The 11,026-nt window shown below is 45.5% G+C and overlaps 2 protein-coding genes across 4 annotated transcripts; one reads left to right on the top strand and one right to left on the bottom strand.

Annotated features, from left to right (window-relative positions):
- Positions 1-5: 5 nt before the first annotated feature.
- Positions 6-4,344, bottom strand: AP-1sigma (AP-1 complex subunit sigma-2). 3 transcript variants are annotated; one of them, XM_036817424.3, is made up of 5 exons: positions 4,186-4,344; positions 3,770-3,948; positions 3,259-3,367; positions 3,054-3,191; positions 6-517 (listed from the first exon to the last, which is right to left on the bottom strand). In XM_036817424.3, the coding sequence occupies exons 1-5, from the start codon at positions 4,186-4,188 to the stop codon at positions 473-475; spliced, it is 474 nt and encodes a 157-aa protein (XP_036673319.1). In that variant the 5' UTR covers positions 4,189-4,344; the 3' UTR covers positions 6-472. The 3 variants fall into 3 exon arrangements, with proteins under 3 accessions (XP_036673319.1, XP_036673320.1, XP_016937835.1); XM_036817425.3 differs by lacking the exon at positions 6-517 and adding an exon at positions 920-1,713; XM_017082346.4 differs by lacking the exon at positions 6-517 and adding an exon at positions 1,756-2,143.
- A 311-nt stretch (positions 4,345-4,655) lies between these two features.
- GluProRS (Glutamyl-prolyl-tRNA synthetase) lies at positions 4,656-10,998 on the top strand. The gene is made up of 6 exons (XM_036817344.3): positions 4,656-4,814; positions 5,011-5,928; positions 6,037-6,208; positions 6,263-7,325; positions 7,803-9,671; positions 9,743-10,998. The coding sequence occupies exons 1-6, from the start codon at positions 4,772-4,774 to the stop codon at positions 10,829-10,831; spliced, it is 5,154 nt and encodes a 1,717-aa protein (XP_036673239.3). The 5' UTR covers positions 4,656-4,771; the 3' UTR covers positions 10,832-10,998.
- The last annotated feature ends 28 nt before the right edge of the window (positions 10,999-11,026 follow it).

The following is an 11,026-nucleotide window of genomic DNA, read 5'->3' as shown; positions in this document are numbered from 1 at the left end:
TGAAATTTAGAAACTCTCACACTCGATACGATTTTTATTTGTAGCAAAGAATGTATAAAGTAAACAGAGCTTTGATTGGTTACTTTGGATACAGCAATTTTCATATATTTATAGGGGCTTTGAACTTACAACTATAGAGTTGAGCACACCGTCGATTAATCGCTTCGCTTTACTTTGCTTATCTCTAAGTTAATCTTTACAAGTATGAATGTGTATGAGCAACCGATATTGCTGCTTTTGTAGAGTAAAATGTGTTGCAAATTGCATTTGCCAAGCGAAATTAGGAGTAAGTTTAACAGCACTTTTATACACAATCTTTTATGCTGACACAGGATTGTTAAATAATAATAATAATAGAACCGGTATACTTTTGGGTTACGTTGAATACAGATACACGCATACATTTAAGGCGACTTTAAATGGGTTCAATACAAATAATGTCTTTCTTGGGTTTCATTGTCATGGAGCCAACTTAGCCCAGGCCATGATCGTCGAAGAAACTCTGCGGGGTTTCATCCTGGAATGGGAGAATGCTTAGCTTCAGTTACGTGATCTATACTTTTACATCGCTTGGGATACTAGGGAACCAAATAAAAGCTTCGATACTGGGAGGATACCCCTCATAAATATGCTATGGAAAACGGGTAATAAGTAATAAGAACTAATAACAAAAGGACACCAAATGGGTGCACTAAGCCAGACAGATGGGGAGATAGACAGATTGTAGAGAGTGGAGTTCAGAGATCAGATCAGTGGAGAGTAGATCAAAGCGGGCGTCAAGAGGTCAGAGCAGTCAAATGGGTCAGTGACAACAGCAAAGACAACAATCAAAATTAAAAGTATACAATTACACTAAAAGAAACTAAGGGTCACCAGTTCTTACCATTATCATATAGCATACGAGTACATTTAATATTTGTTTTTTGAAAAATACTTGGTTTTTTATTTTAACTTGTTTTTTTTTTCAGTTACAAAACACAGAAAATTTGGCTAAAACGTACAACACACATACATAAACATATATATTTGTAGATATACATAAACTAGACTTTATTCGGTTACCACTATGGGATGATTATTACAATTTTCAATTATATATCGTTCTCATTTTTTTCAACATTAAAGCTTACTTGTTTCTATTGTAAGAATAGTATTGCATATATTTCCCCACTAAATTAGTTATTGCCCATTTGGTGATTGATTGGAATGATCTTTCGATTATATAATGTAGATAGGAAGAAGAATATTAATTCAGTTGAGGGAACCCCAGATGGAACTACGTGAGGTTGACTTGTTTTGCATGAACTTTGCTGAATCTATAATATCTGTGTGTGTGTTTGTGAAGTATACGAGGGTGTATGGAAAACCGCATGCCAGATGCTCTGATGTTACTATCTAGTGTTTAGCTTTGTGGGATTTATTGCTTTTTGGAGCCTCACGCTGCTTGGCGCCTTCTTGCTTATCATTTATTAATTTTATTCAACTCATCAGTGCTGTACAACAGCCAAATCACACACTAGTGTTGAGAAGTGGATGGAGCAGTGTTCAAAAGTGCCAAGTGCAGCACACATTATCGCTGGGGGTGTATTTGTGTGTGTTATTGTGTGCTTGCTGTGTCTGGGTGTGCGTGTAATATCAACTACATAAGTTCTAGAGTGTTCTAGTTCTTTACAGGAGTCCAATGTCTCTTAATGTGCCCTCAACGGCTTCGTCCTGGAGTACAGAGAATAAGAACAATAAGAACGAGAAGAGTAGAAGAAAAGAAAGTAGTAGAAGTGGTAGTAGGAGTAGTAGGTGTAAGTGTGAGTAGAATGTGTTCAAAAAAGAAACCAATTTCGATCTTGTTTTGCTTTTCTTTCATTTACGGCACAACTTGGAAACATTTAACGCATATTTAATGGATGAACATCACAGCGCAGCGCGGGGAAGGCGGGGGAATGGAAGCTGGGCAATATACACATATATATACAGCTGGACGAAGGTTTGACTGATCTGACCTATCGACTCTCCCACTAAGACTCTTCGCAGATCGGGAATATAACTTTATGTTTCTTTACACTGGTTCTTTGGGATGGGTTTTTGTTTTCTTCTAGGTTTATATTTTTTTTCTTTTCATTGATTAGTTGAGATACTCATTGAAGTCCTGTGGTGGTTGTTGGTGGTGGTAGTAGTTGTGTTAACATCGATTTATGCAGTGGCGGGTAGGGTAAGCGTTAATAATAACAAGAGAGAGGGTACATGGGTTACACATTTATATATGGTTTATGGTATGGCAAGAATATGTATAGTTTAACATCGTTTCTAGTTAGTAATTCAACTACAAAGGTCATGCAAAATAATCAAGCCAACTAAGACCGATATCTTACTACAATTTGGGTTAGGAGACTTACAGAGTTACGGTCACAAAATAAACACAAGCAAAAATTGTACTATAAATGGCAAACAAGGTTTTAGTTTTAGTTTTACTGCACAGCAACATCTATGGCAAGTTCAATACTGTGGCGATCAAATAATTCCTGGTAAGTTCTCACAATTCACAATTCGCTTTCGAGTAGGCAAGTTTCGGAACTCAAGACGGCATGCAATGACAAATAAACAAATTGATTGAGTGCGTGTGTGTCAGCTAAGGTTGTTTACATCAGATTCGGAACTTAAACTTAATGACAATGCTGCTGCGGAAGCACACACGCACACTGGACTTAGGATCTATTGCAGCGAGTAAAAGAACTCTTCTTGCTTCGAGTGGTTAGAGGTGTTCGGTTTATAGTACGAGTAGTATAGTTATTAGTTTCGAATGCACAAATTAGAGAAACAAGAACGAGAAGTAGGTAAGAGTAGAGTATAAAGAGAAAACCGTGATATGCATGAGGTATGACATTGTAAACGTTATTGATAGGCATATAAATATAGATGCAAACAAACACTAACGAGGTAACGAAACTAAAAACCAGCAAGTTGAATAAATATGTAAAACAATTAACAATATCCGGCATAGGTAGAGAGTGACACAACCGTTTTAGGCATTACAGATCATATGTCTCGGGTGTACTGACCTCTTGGAGCAGATCCTGCGAGGCGATCGCCTTAAGTACGTTCTTTTTGGACGTTTCCTGGATCTCACCGCCAATAAGCAGCTCGTCCAGGATGAAGTAGGCTTTTTCAAAGTTAAAGATAATATCCAGCTCACAGACCTGTTCAGAGAAGGGGAAATGTGAAACTCTTTAGGGCTTCTATGGCAAAGTGGTGTTAATAACTTACGCTGCCGAAGTACTTATCCAACAGCTCCACATAGCGATGAATGATCTCCAGTGTCAGCAGCTCGTTGTCGTTCTGCTCGATGGCGCAACAGAAATACAAGCTGGCATACCTATAGGAAAAAAACAGTGACGTTAGCCTTTAAGTCTTCCAATCAGATAACCTTACATAGTAATAAAAAAAGAGATATAAAAATACTTCTAAAAATATTTAAATTTTAAGTAAATTAAATTGGAACCTATAGGTAATATGTTTAAATATTCTTCATGCATATTACATTTCTTTGCACTCATATCTTATCAGTTATCACATTATCAGGGCTACTATCTCAACTATATTTAATGTTTGACATAGTAAGGGGTAAGGACTTAGAGATGTGATCTTTAGTAACTTGTTAGAAAAAATAACCGCTGTTTTCTCTTCACTAAGTAAGCAAAAAACTAGGACTAAGTATTTTCTAAACCGTCTTTAAAGACCCTTAACTGATCAAGGAATAGTCAACCCAGTTACTCACCTTTTGTAGACAATCTTGCAGTCCTTCCACTCCAGAAACGAGCACATCTTGGGCTTCCGGGCCAGTATCGTGGTTACCAGTTCCCGGGTGATCTTCTTTTTCACCTTATCGGGATAGGCCATGTACCATTTCTGTAACCGCAGTTTGCCCTGCCGGCTGAAGAGCAGCATGAAAAGCATCTGAAATTAAGTAGAACCTTCGTTAGCCAATCACCTTTATTGATTTTTGTGGTTTTCATTAATTTTTCATATCTTTTAGGGCTCCAGCGAAGCTCCCAATTTCCACTGACACAGTCATCGAGCACCCCCACCAACACACACACACAAATTCACACCTGGAGCCACCGCATCGCCAACATGAAAAACCGATCCTATACTAGGAAATCACCATTACACTTGTTTTTTCTAGAGTCTCACCATTTATTTTGGTTCTCCTCTGTGTGGTTGAGTTTTTCCGTGTGCTGGTTGTACAAAATATATGGGAAAACCTTAATTTTCCATGCAGCCACCGAACAAAACACACATAGAAAATTCTTCTTCACGCAGAGCTGGCATTCGCAATGCACCTGTCGACGTGTAAAGGGGAATAGCAAGTACAGTGCGTTTCACGTTGATAGAGATTGTGGAAATTGGGTGGGTTGGATGTACAGTGGAAAATTGATTTTATGTTTATTAAATTCAGAATTATGATTTATTAAATTTAATTTAAATGAATATAGGCAGCCAATTATTGGAAATAAATAGTTTAAAATAAAATGTCATTTAAAACGAGTAATTCGAATCGGACATTAAATATATAAATACTTATATTTATTTTTCATGTTCCACTGTTTCTAAGCTTACGATATTTGCCATTCACTGTGAACTATCGCAGAGCAACTGCAGCTCTCTTTTGCCATCTCTATTGGACTGTGTAGACGTTAGCAGCTGGCCGTACTCGTGCCGTTTATAAGCCGAGAAATTTCGTCATTTCAATTAATATTTCAACCAACGACCTGCGACAATGTCTATAAAGCTGAAAGCGAACCTCAACAATCCGCCAATAAGTAAGTACCAACAGGATGCCGGCTGCAGTGACCTTCAGTTCCCGGAAGAGGTGCACTTAGTGAGGTTAAATCCGGATGGGGGTCTATTTATGTACACAATATACATACATTTCTGGCATTCCATCCGATCCCTTCTTTATTGCATCAGTTGGCAATCGTATAGTGTCGCATGATATTAATTGACTCATTCGAATAGGTGGCCTGGCGACGGCGCACCTAATCAATGCCACCGTGCCGGTGGAGATTGTGTGGAGCAAGGAGGAGACCTCGCTACAGTTCCCCGATAACCGCCTCCTGGTGTGCCACTCCAACAACGATGTGCTCCGCGCCCTGGCCCGCGCTGCTCCGGACTACAAGCTGTACGGGGAGACGGCCATCGAGAGGACCCAGATTGACCACTGGCTCTCCTTCTCGCTGACCTGCGAGGACGACATCTCGTGGGCTTTGTCCTTCCTGGACAAGTCCATTGCCCCGGTGACCTACCTGGTGGCCAACAAGCTGACTATCGCCGACTTTGCGTTATTCAACGAGATGCACTCGCGCTATGAGTTCCTCTCGGCCAAGGGCATCCCGCAGCACGTGCAGCGTTGGTATGACCTCATCACTGCCCAGCCCCTGATCCAAAAGGTTCTGCAATCCCTGCCAGAAGGAGCAAAGGTGAAGAGGAGCCCACAGTCCTCCAAGGAGCAGACGCCCGCCAAAACGGGCGAACGCAAGCAGGAGGGCAAGTTCGTGGATCTGCCTGGTGCCGAGATGGGCAAGGTGGTGGTGCGCTTCCCGCCAGAGGCATCCGGCTATCTGCACATCGGTCATGCCAAGGCGGCGCTGCTGAATCAGTACTACGCCCTGGCCTTCCAAGGAACGCTCATCATGCGATTTGATGACACCAATCCCGCCAAGGAGACCGTAGAGTTTGAGAACGTCATTCTCGGCGATCTGGAACAGTTGCAGATCAAGCCCGACCTGTTTACGCACACCTCAAACTACTTCGACCTGATGCTCGACTACTGCGTCCAGCTGATCAAGGAGAGCAAAGCCTACGTGGACGACACGCCTCCGGAGCAAATGAAACTGGAGCGCGAACAACGAGTGGAGTCCGCCAACCGTTCCAACTGTAAGTTGATCTTGGGTTTTAGACTAGCTTCTGAAAGATTGTCATTTCATGATTAAACTTAAAAAAATTGTATAAGGTTAATTAATCAGTTAATATTTTTCTTTTTAGCCGTCGAGAAGAATCTTTCCCTGTGGGAGGAGATGCTCAAAGGCTCAGAGAAGGGTCAAAAGTACTGCGTGCGCGCCAAGATCGACATGACCTCCGCCAACGGCTGCATGCGCGATCCCACCATCTATCGCTGCAAAAACGAACCACATCCTCGCACAGGAACCAAATACAAGTGGGTATTCCAAGAAATTTCTTAAGATCAGATATAAAACGATTATCTTTACAGGGTGTATCCCACCTACGACTTTGCCTGCCCCATTGTGGATGCCATCGAGAATGTGACCCACACCCTGCGCACCACTGAGTACCACGATCGTGATGATCAGTTCTACTGGTTCATCGATGCCCTGAAGCTACGAAAACCGTACATCTGGGAATACAGTCGATTGAACATGACCAACACCGTGCTGTCCAAACGGAAACTCACCTGGTTTGTGGACTCTGGTCTGGTTGACGGCTGGGATGATCCTCGTTTCCCAACGGTGCGCGGTATCATCCGTCGCGGCATGACTGTGGAGGGATTGAAGGAATTCATCATTGCTCAGGGCAGCAGCAAATCCGTGGTGTTCATGAACTGGGATAAGATTTGGGCCTTCAACAAGAAGGTCATCGATCCCATTGCTCCTCGTTACACTGCCTTGGAGAAGGAAAAGCGGGTAATTGTTAATGTGGCTGGCGCAAAGGTGGAGAGGATCCAGGTGTCCGTCCATCCCAAGGATGAATCGCTGGGAAAGAAGACCGTCTTGTTGGGACCCCGCATCTACATCGACTACGTGGATGCCGAAGCCTTGAAGGAGGGTGAAAACGCCACCTTCATCAACTGGGGAAACATCCTGATCAAAAAGGTGAACAAGGATGCTTCTGGAAACATCACCTCCGTCGATGCTGCTCTTAACTTGGAGAACAAAGACTTCAAAAAGACGCTTAAACTCACCTGGTTGGCTGTGGAAGATGATGCCAGTGCCTATCCACCCACCTTCTGTGTTTACTTTGACAACATCATCAGCAAAGCTGTTTTGGGCAAGGACGAGGACTTCAAACAGTTCATTGGCCACAAGACCCGTGATGAGGTGGAAATGCTGGGCGATCCTGAACTGAAGAAGTTAAAGAAGGGCGATATTATCCAGTTGCAGAGGCGTGGCTTCTTTAAGGTGGACAACGCGTATGCTCCACCCAGTGGTTTCACGTCTGTGCCCTCGCCCATTGTTTTGTTCTCAATTCCTGATGGGCATACGAAGGATGTGCCTACCTCTGGTCTGAAAATCAATGCGCCGGATGCCAAGACAGCGGTGAGTTAAAGGACAATCATTATTTCATCTTATAAGTACAAAATGAGGATTAAGGAAAATAATTTGCTCTAAACTTATTGCTGAAGATTAATCTATAAATTAGGGATAAAGGGTATTTAAAGTTCGACTTAGGGGAGAATCCACATGTATACAATATCAGCTGTTTGGAACTCCACAAACTTTTCTCTCTCTTTTAACTGTGGCTCTCTGAAGCTCTTTCACTTTCTCTTAATTATGTGCCGCGTTGGTTCGGCGTAATCTTCTTCTTCGGTTAAAAACCAGTTGTGTGCTGAACAACCTAACGTGTGGATCGTTATCGTCGACCTGTGTAAGGCATACTCAATAAATTTAAAGAGGGGCTCGGTGAATAATTCAAGTAGCCCTTGCTGACGTTGCAGAAAACTTTGAGAAACATGAAGACGTTGCAGCAATTTAGCTTTTACCTAAAATTGTTATTAAATTATTTATTTCTTACAGAAAAAGGCATCCTCACCTGTGAAGTCTTCCGGCCAAGCTACCGAATTGGACAGTCAAATCACCCAGCAAGGCGATCTCGTCCGCGATCTGAAATCCAAGAAAGCAGCCAAGGATCAAATCGATGTTGCGGTGAAGAAGCTGCTCGCCCTTAAAGCCGATTACAAATCAGCAACTGGAAAGGATTGGAAGCCTGGACAATCAGCTGCTCCTGCTGCTTCTGCACCTGCTGCTGCTCTTTCTTCCACCGCCAACGACGCCGTTTCGGTCAATGCTAACATTGTGAAGCAGGGAGATTTGGTCAGAGATCTTAAGGGAAAGAAGGCTGGCAAGCCGGAGATCGACGCTGCTGTGAAGACACTTCTCGAACTGAAGGCTCAGTACAAGACTCTTACCGGTCAGGATTGGAAACCGGGCACTGTTCCTCCCACTGCCGCTCCAGCTGCATCCCCTGCTCCCTCTGCCGCTGCCAACGATACGGTGGCCCAGATTTTAAGCCAAATCACTGCCCAGGGCGATAAGGTGCGGGAGCTAAAGTCAGCTAAAGCCGATAAAGCCACCGTTGATGCTGCAGTGAAGACTTTGCTCAGTTTGAAGGCCGACTACAAAACTGCCACCGGTAGTGACTGGAAGCCAGGTACCACCGCTCCAGCTCCAGCCCCAGCAGCAGCTGCTGTAAAAGTAAAGCAGGAGAAGAATCCGGAACCCGCTTCTGGACTTGCTGTAAGCACACTTCTGGACAAGATCGCCCAGCAGGGTGACAAAATCCGTCAACTAAAGTCGGCGAAATCGGAGAAATCCCTGGTGGAGGCCGAGGTAAAGCTCTTGCTAGCACTGAAAACCGACTACAAATCCCTGACTGGTCAGGAGTGGAAGCCAGGCACTGTGGCACCCGCTCCCGCACCCGTTGCCGTTGTGGATCTCACTGGCGGAGATTCCGGAAGTGACGTGTCCAGCGTCTTGGCCAAGATTCAGGCACAGGGCGATAAGATCAGGAAACTAAAGTCCGAGAAGGCGGCTAAGAACGTAATCGAACCCGAGGTTAAGAATCTGCTGGCTCTGAAAGCTGAGTACAAGACCTTGAGTGGCAAGGATTGGACCCCCGACGCTAAGGCTGAACCTGTTGTAGTCAAGAAGGAAGCCAGCCCCGTCGAGATGGCTTCGCCAGCTAAGGATGAACTAACCCAGGAGATCAATGCTCAAGGGGAGAAGGTGCGTGCGGCCAAGGGCAACAAGGCAGCCAAGGAGGTGATCGATGCAGAAGTGGCCAAGTTATTGGCTCTCAAGGCCAAGTACAAGGAGGTCACGGGCACCGATTTCCCCGTAGCTGGTCGAGGAGGCGGCGGTGGAGGAGGAGCAGCCAAGAAAGCGCCCAAGGAGGCGCAACCAAAGCCAGCCAAGCCGGTTAAAAAGGAGCCTGCTGCCGATGCTTCCGGTGGTGTGAAAAAGCAGACCCGTCTTGGTCTGGAGGCCACCAAGGAGGATAACCTGCCCGACTGGTACTCGCAGGTTATCACCAAGGGTGAGCTGATCGAGTACTATGACGTGTCCGGCTGCTACATCCTGCGCCACTGGTCCTTTGCCATCTGGAAAGCCATCAAGACGTGGTTTGATGCTGAGATTACGCGCATGGGTGTCAAGGAGTGCTATTTCCCCATATTCGTGTCCAAGGCTGTGCTGGAGAAGGAAAAGACGCACATCGCGGACTTTGCTCCGGAAGTGGCCTGGGTCACCAAGTCCGGTGACTCCGATTTGGCCGAGCCAATCGCCGTGCGCCCTACCTCCGAGACCGTGATGTACCCTGCCTATGCAAAGTGGGTTCAGTCCTACAGGGATCTTCCAATCCGTCTCAATCAGTGGAATAACGTTGTGGTGAGTAATTGCAAGAATTTTTCGACTTGATCTTCGTTATACTAATATTCGATGTTTTATAAATCATATAGCGCTGGGAATTTAAACAGCCAACGCCTTTCCTGCGCACCCGCGAGTTCCTGTGGCAGGAGGGACACACCGCCTTCGCTGGCAAGGAGGAAGCCGACAAGGAAGTGCTGGATATCCTCGATCTGTACGCTCTCGTATACACCCACCTGCTGGCCATTCCCGTGGTCAAGGGCCGCAAGACCGAGAAGGAGAAGTTCGCGGGCGGTGACTACACCACCACCGTGGAGGCATTCATCTCGGCTTCCGGACGTGCCATTCAGGGAGGTACCAGCCACCATTTGGGTCAGAACTTCTCCAAGATGTTCGAGATCGTGTTCGAGGACCCTGAAACGCAGCAGAAGAAGTACGTTTACCAGAACTCCTGGGGCTTAACCACTCGCACCATTGGCGTGATGATCATGGTGCATGCGGACAACCAGGGTCTGGTTCTGCCCCCACATGTTGCTTGCATTCAGGCCATTGTGGTGCCCTGCGGCATCACCGTAAACACCAAGGATGACGAGCGGGCACAGCTGTTGAACGCGTGCAAGGAGCTTGAAAAGCGTTTGGTAGGCGGTGGAGTTAAGTGCGAGGGCGACTACCGAGACAACTACTCACCCGGCTGGAAGTTCAACCACTGGGAACTGAAGGGCGTCCCACTGCGCCTGGAAGTGGGTCCCAAGGACCTGAAGGCCCAGCAGCTGGTGGCTGTGCGTCGCGACACTGGCGAGAAAATCACCATCCCGCTGGCCGATGTGGAGAAGAAGATCCCCGCGCTGCTCGAGACAATCCATGAGAGCATGTATGCCAAGGCACAGGAAGATATGACAAGTCACACCAAAAAGGTGATCAACTGGGCCGACTTCTGCGGCTTCCTGGAGCAGAAGAACATCCTGCTGGCCCCCTTCTGTGGCGAGATCAGTTGCGAGGACAAGATCAAGGCGGACAGCGCCCGCGGCGAAGAGGCCGAGCCAGGAGCTCCAGCCATGGGCGCCAAGTCGCTGTGCATCCCCTTCGATCAACCGGCTCCTATCGCGGCCAGCGATAAGTGCATCCACCCCAGCTGCACCAACAAGCCCAAGTTCTACACGCTCTTCGGACGTAGCTACTAAACTAATGGGAGCTGGAAGGAAGCCAGGCTTCGTTGTTTCTCCAAACCATATTTTTAAAAACCAAGAAAACTCGATTGGTTAGTATCGATGGACCTATAAGTACTCTGATTTTGAACGACCTTAATATTCATTTCAAATTGATTAAATACTAAAACTTTAAATTGAAATTCACGTTGTCTGTTAATGAATCATTGG

The sequence above is a fragment of the Drosophila suzukii genome, chromosome 3 (genome assembly GCF_043229965.1).
Source record: "Drosophila suzukii chromosome 3, CBGP_Dsuzu_IsoJpt1.0, whole genome shotgun sequence".
Classification (NCBI taxonomy): Eukaryota; Metazoa; Arthropoda; class Insecta; order Diptera; family Drosophilidae; genus Drosophila; species Drosophila suzukii.
Note: the sequence above shows the minus strand (reverse complement) of the source record. Positions and strands in the feature narration are given on the sequence as shown.

Coding starts and splice junctions, on each gene's coding strand:
- AP-1sigma (XM_036817424.3), bottom strand. Junction 3,368..3,769: donor TGCAAGATTGTCTACAAAAG/GTGAGTAACTGG, acceptor TTTTTCCTATAG/GTATGCCAGCTTGTATTTCT. Junction 518..3,053: donor CGCAGGATCTGCTCCAAGAG/GTCAGTACACCC, acceptor CTCCCATTCCAG/GATGAAACCCCGCAGAGTTT.
- GluProRS (XM_036817344.3), top strand. CDS start 4,772: ATGTCTATAAAGCTGAAAGCGAACCTCAACAATCCGCCAATAA. Junction 4,815..5,010: donor CCTCAACAATCCGCCAATAA/GTAAGTACCAAC, acceptor TCATTCGAATAG/GTGGCCTGGCGACGGCGCAC. Junction 9,672..9,742: donor ATCAGTGGAATAACGTTGTG/GTGAGTAATTGC, acceptor TAAATCATATAG/CGCTGGGAATTTAAACAGCC.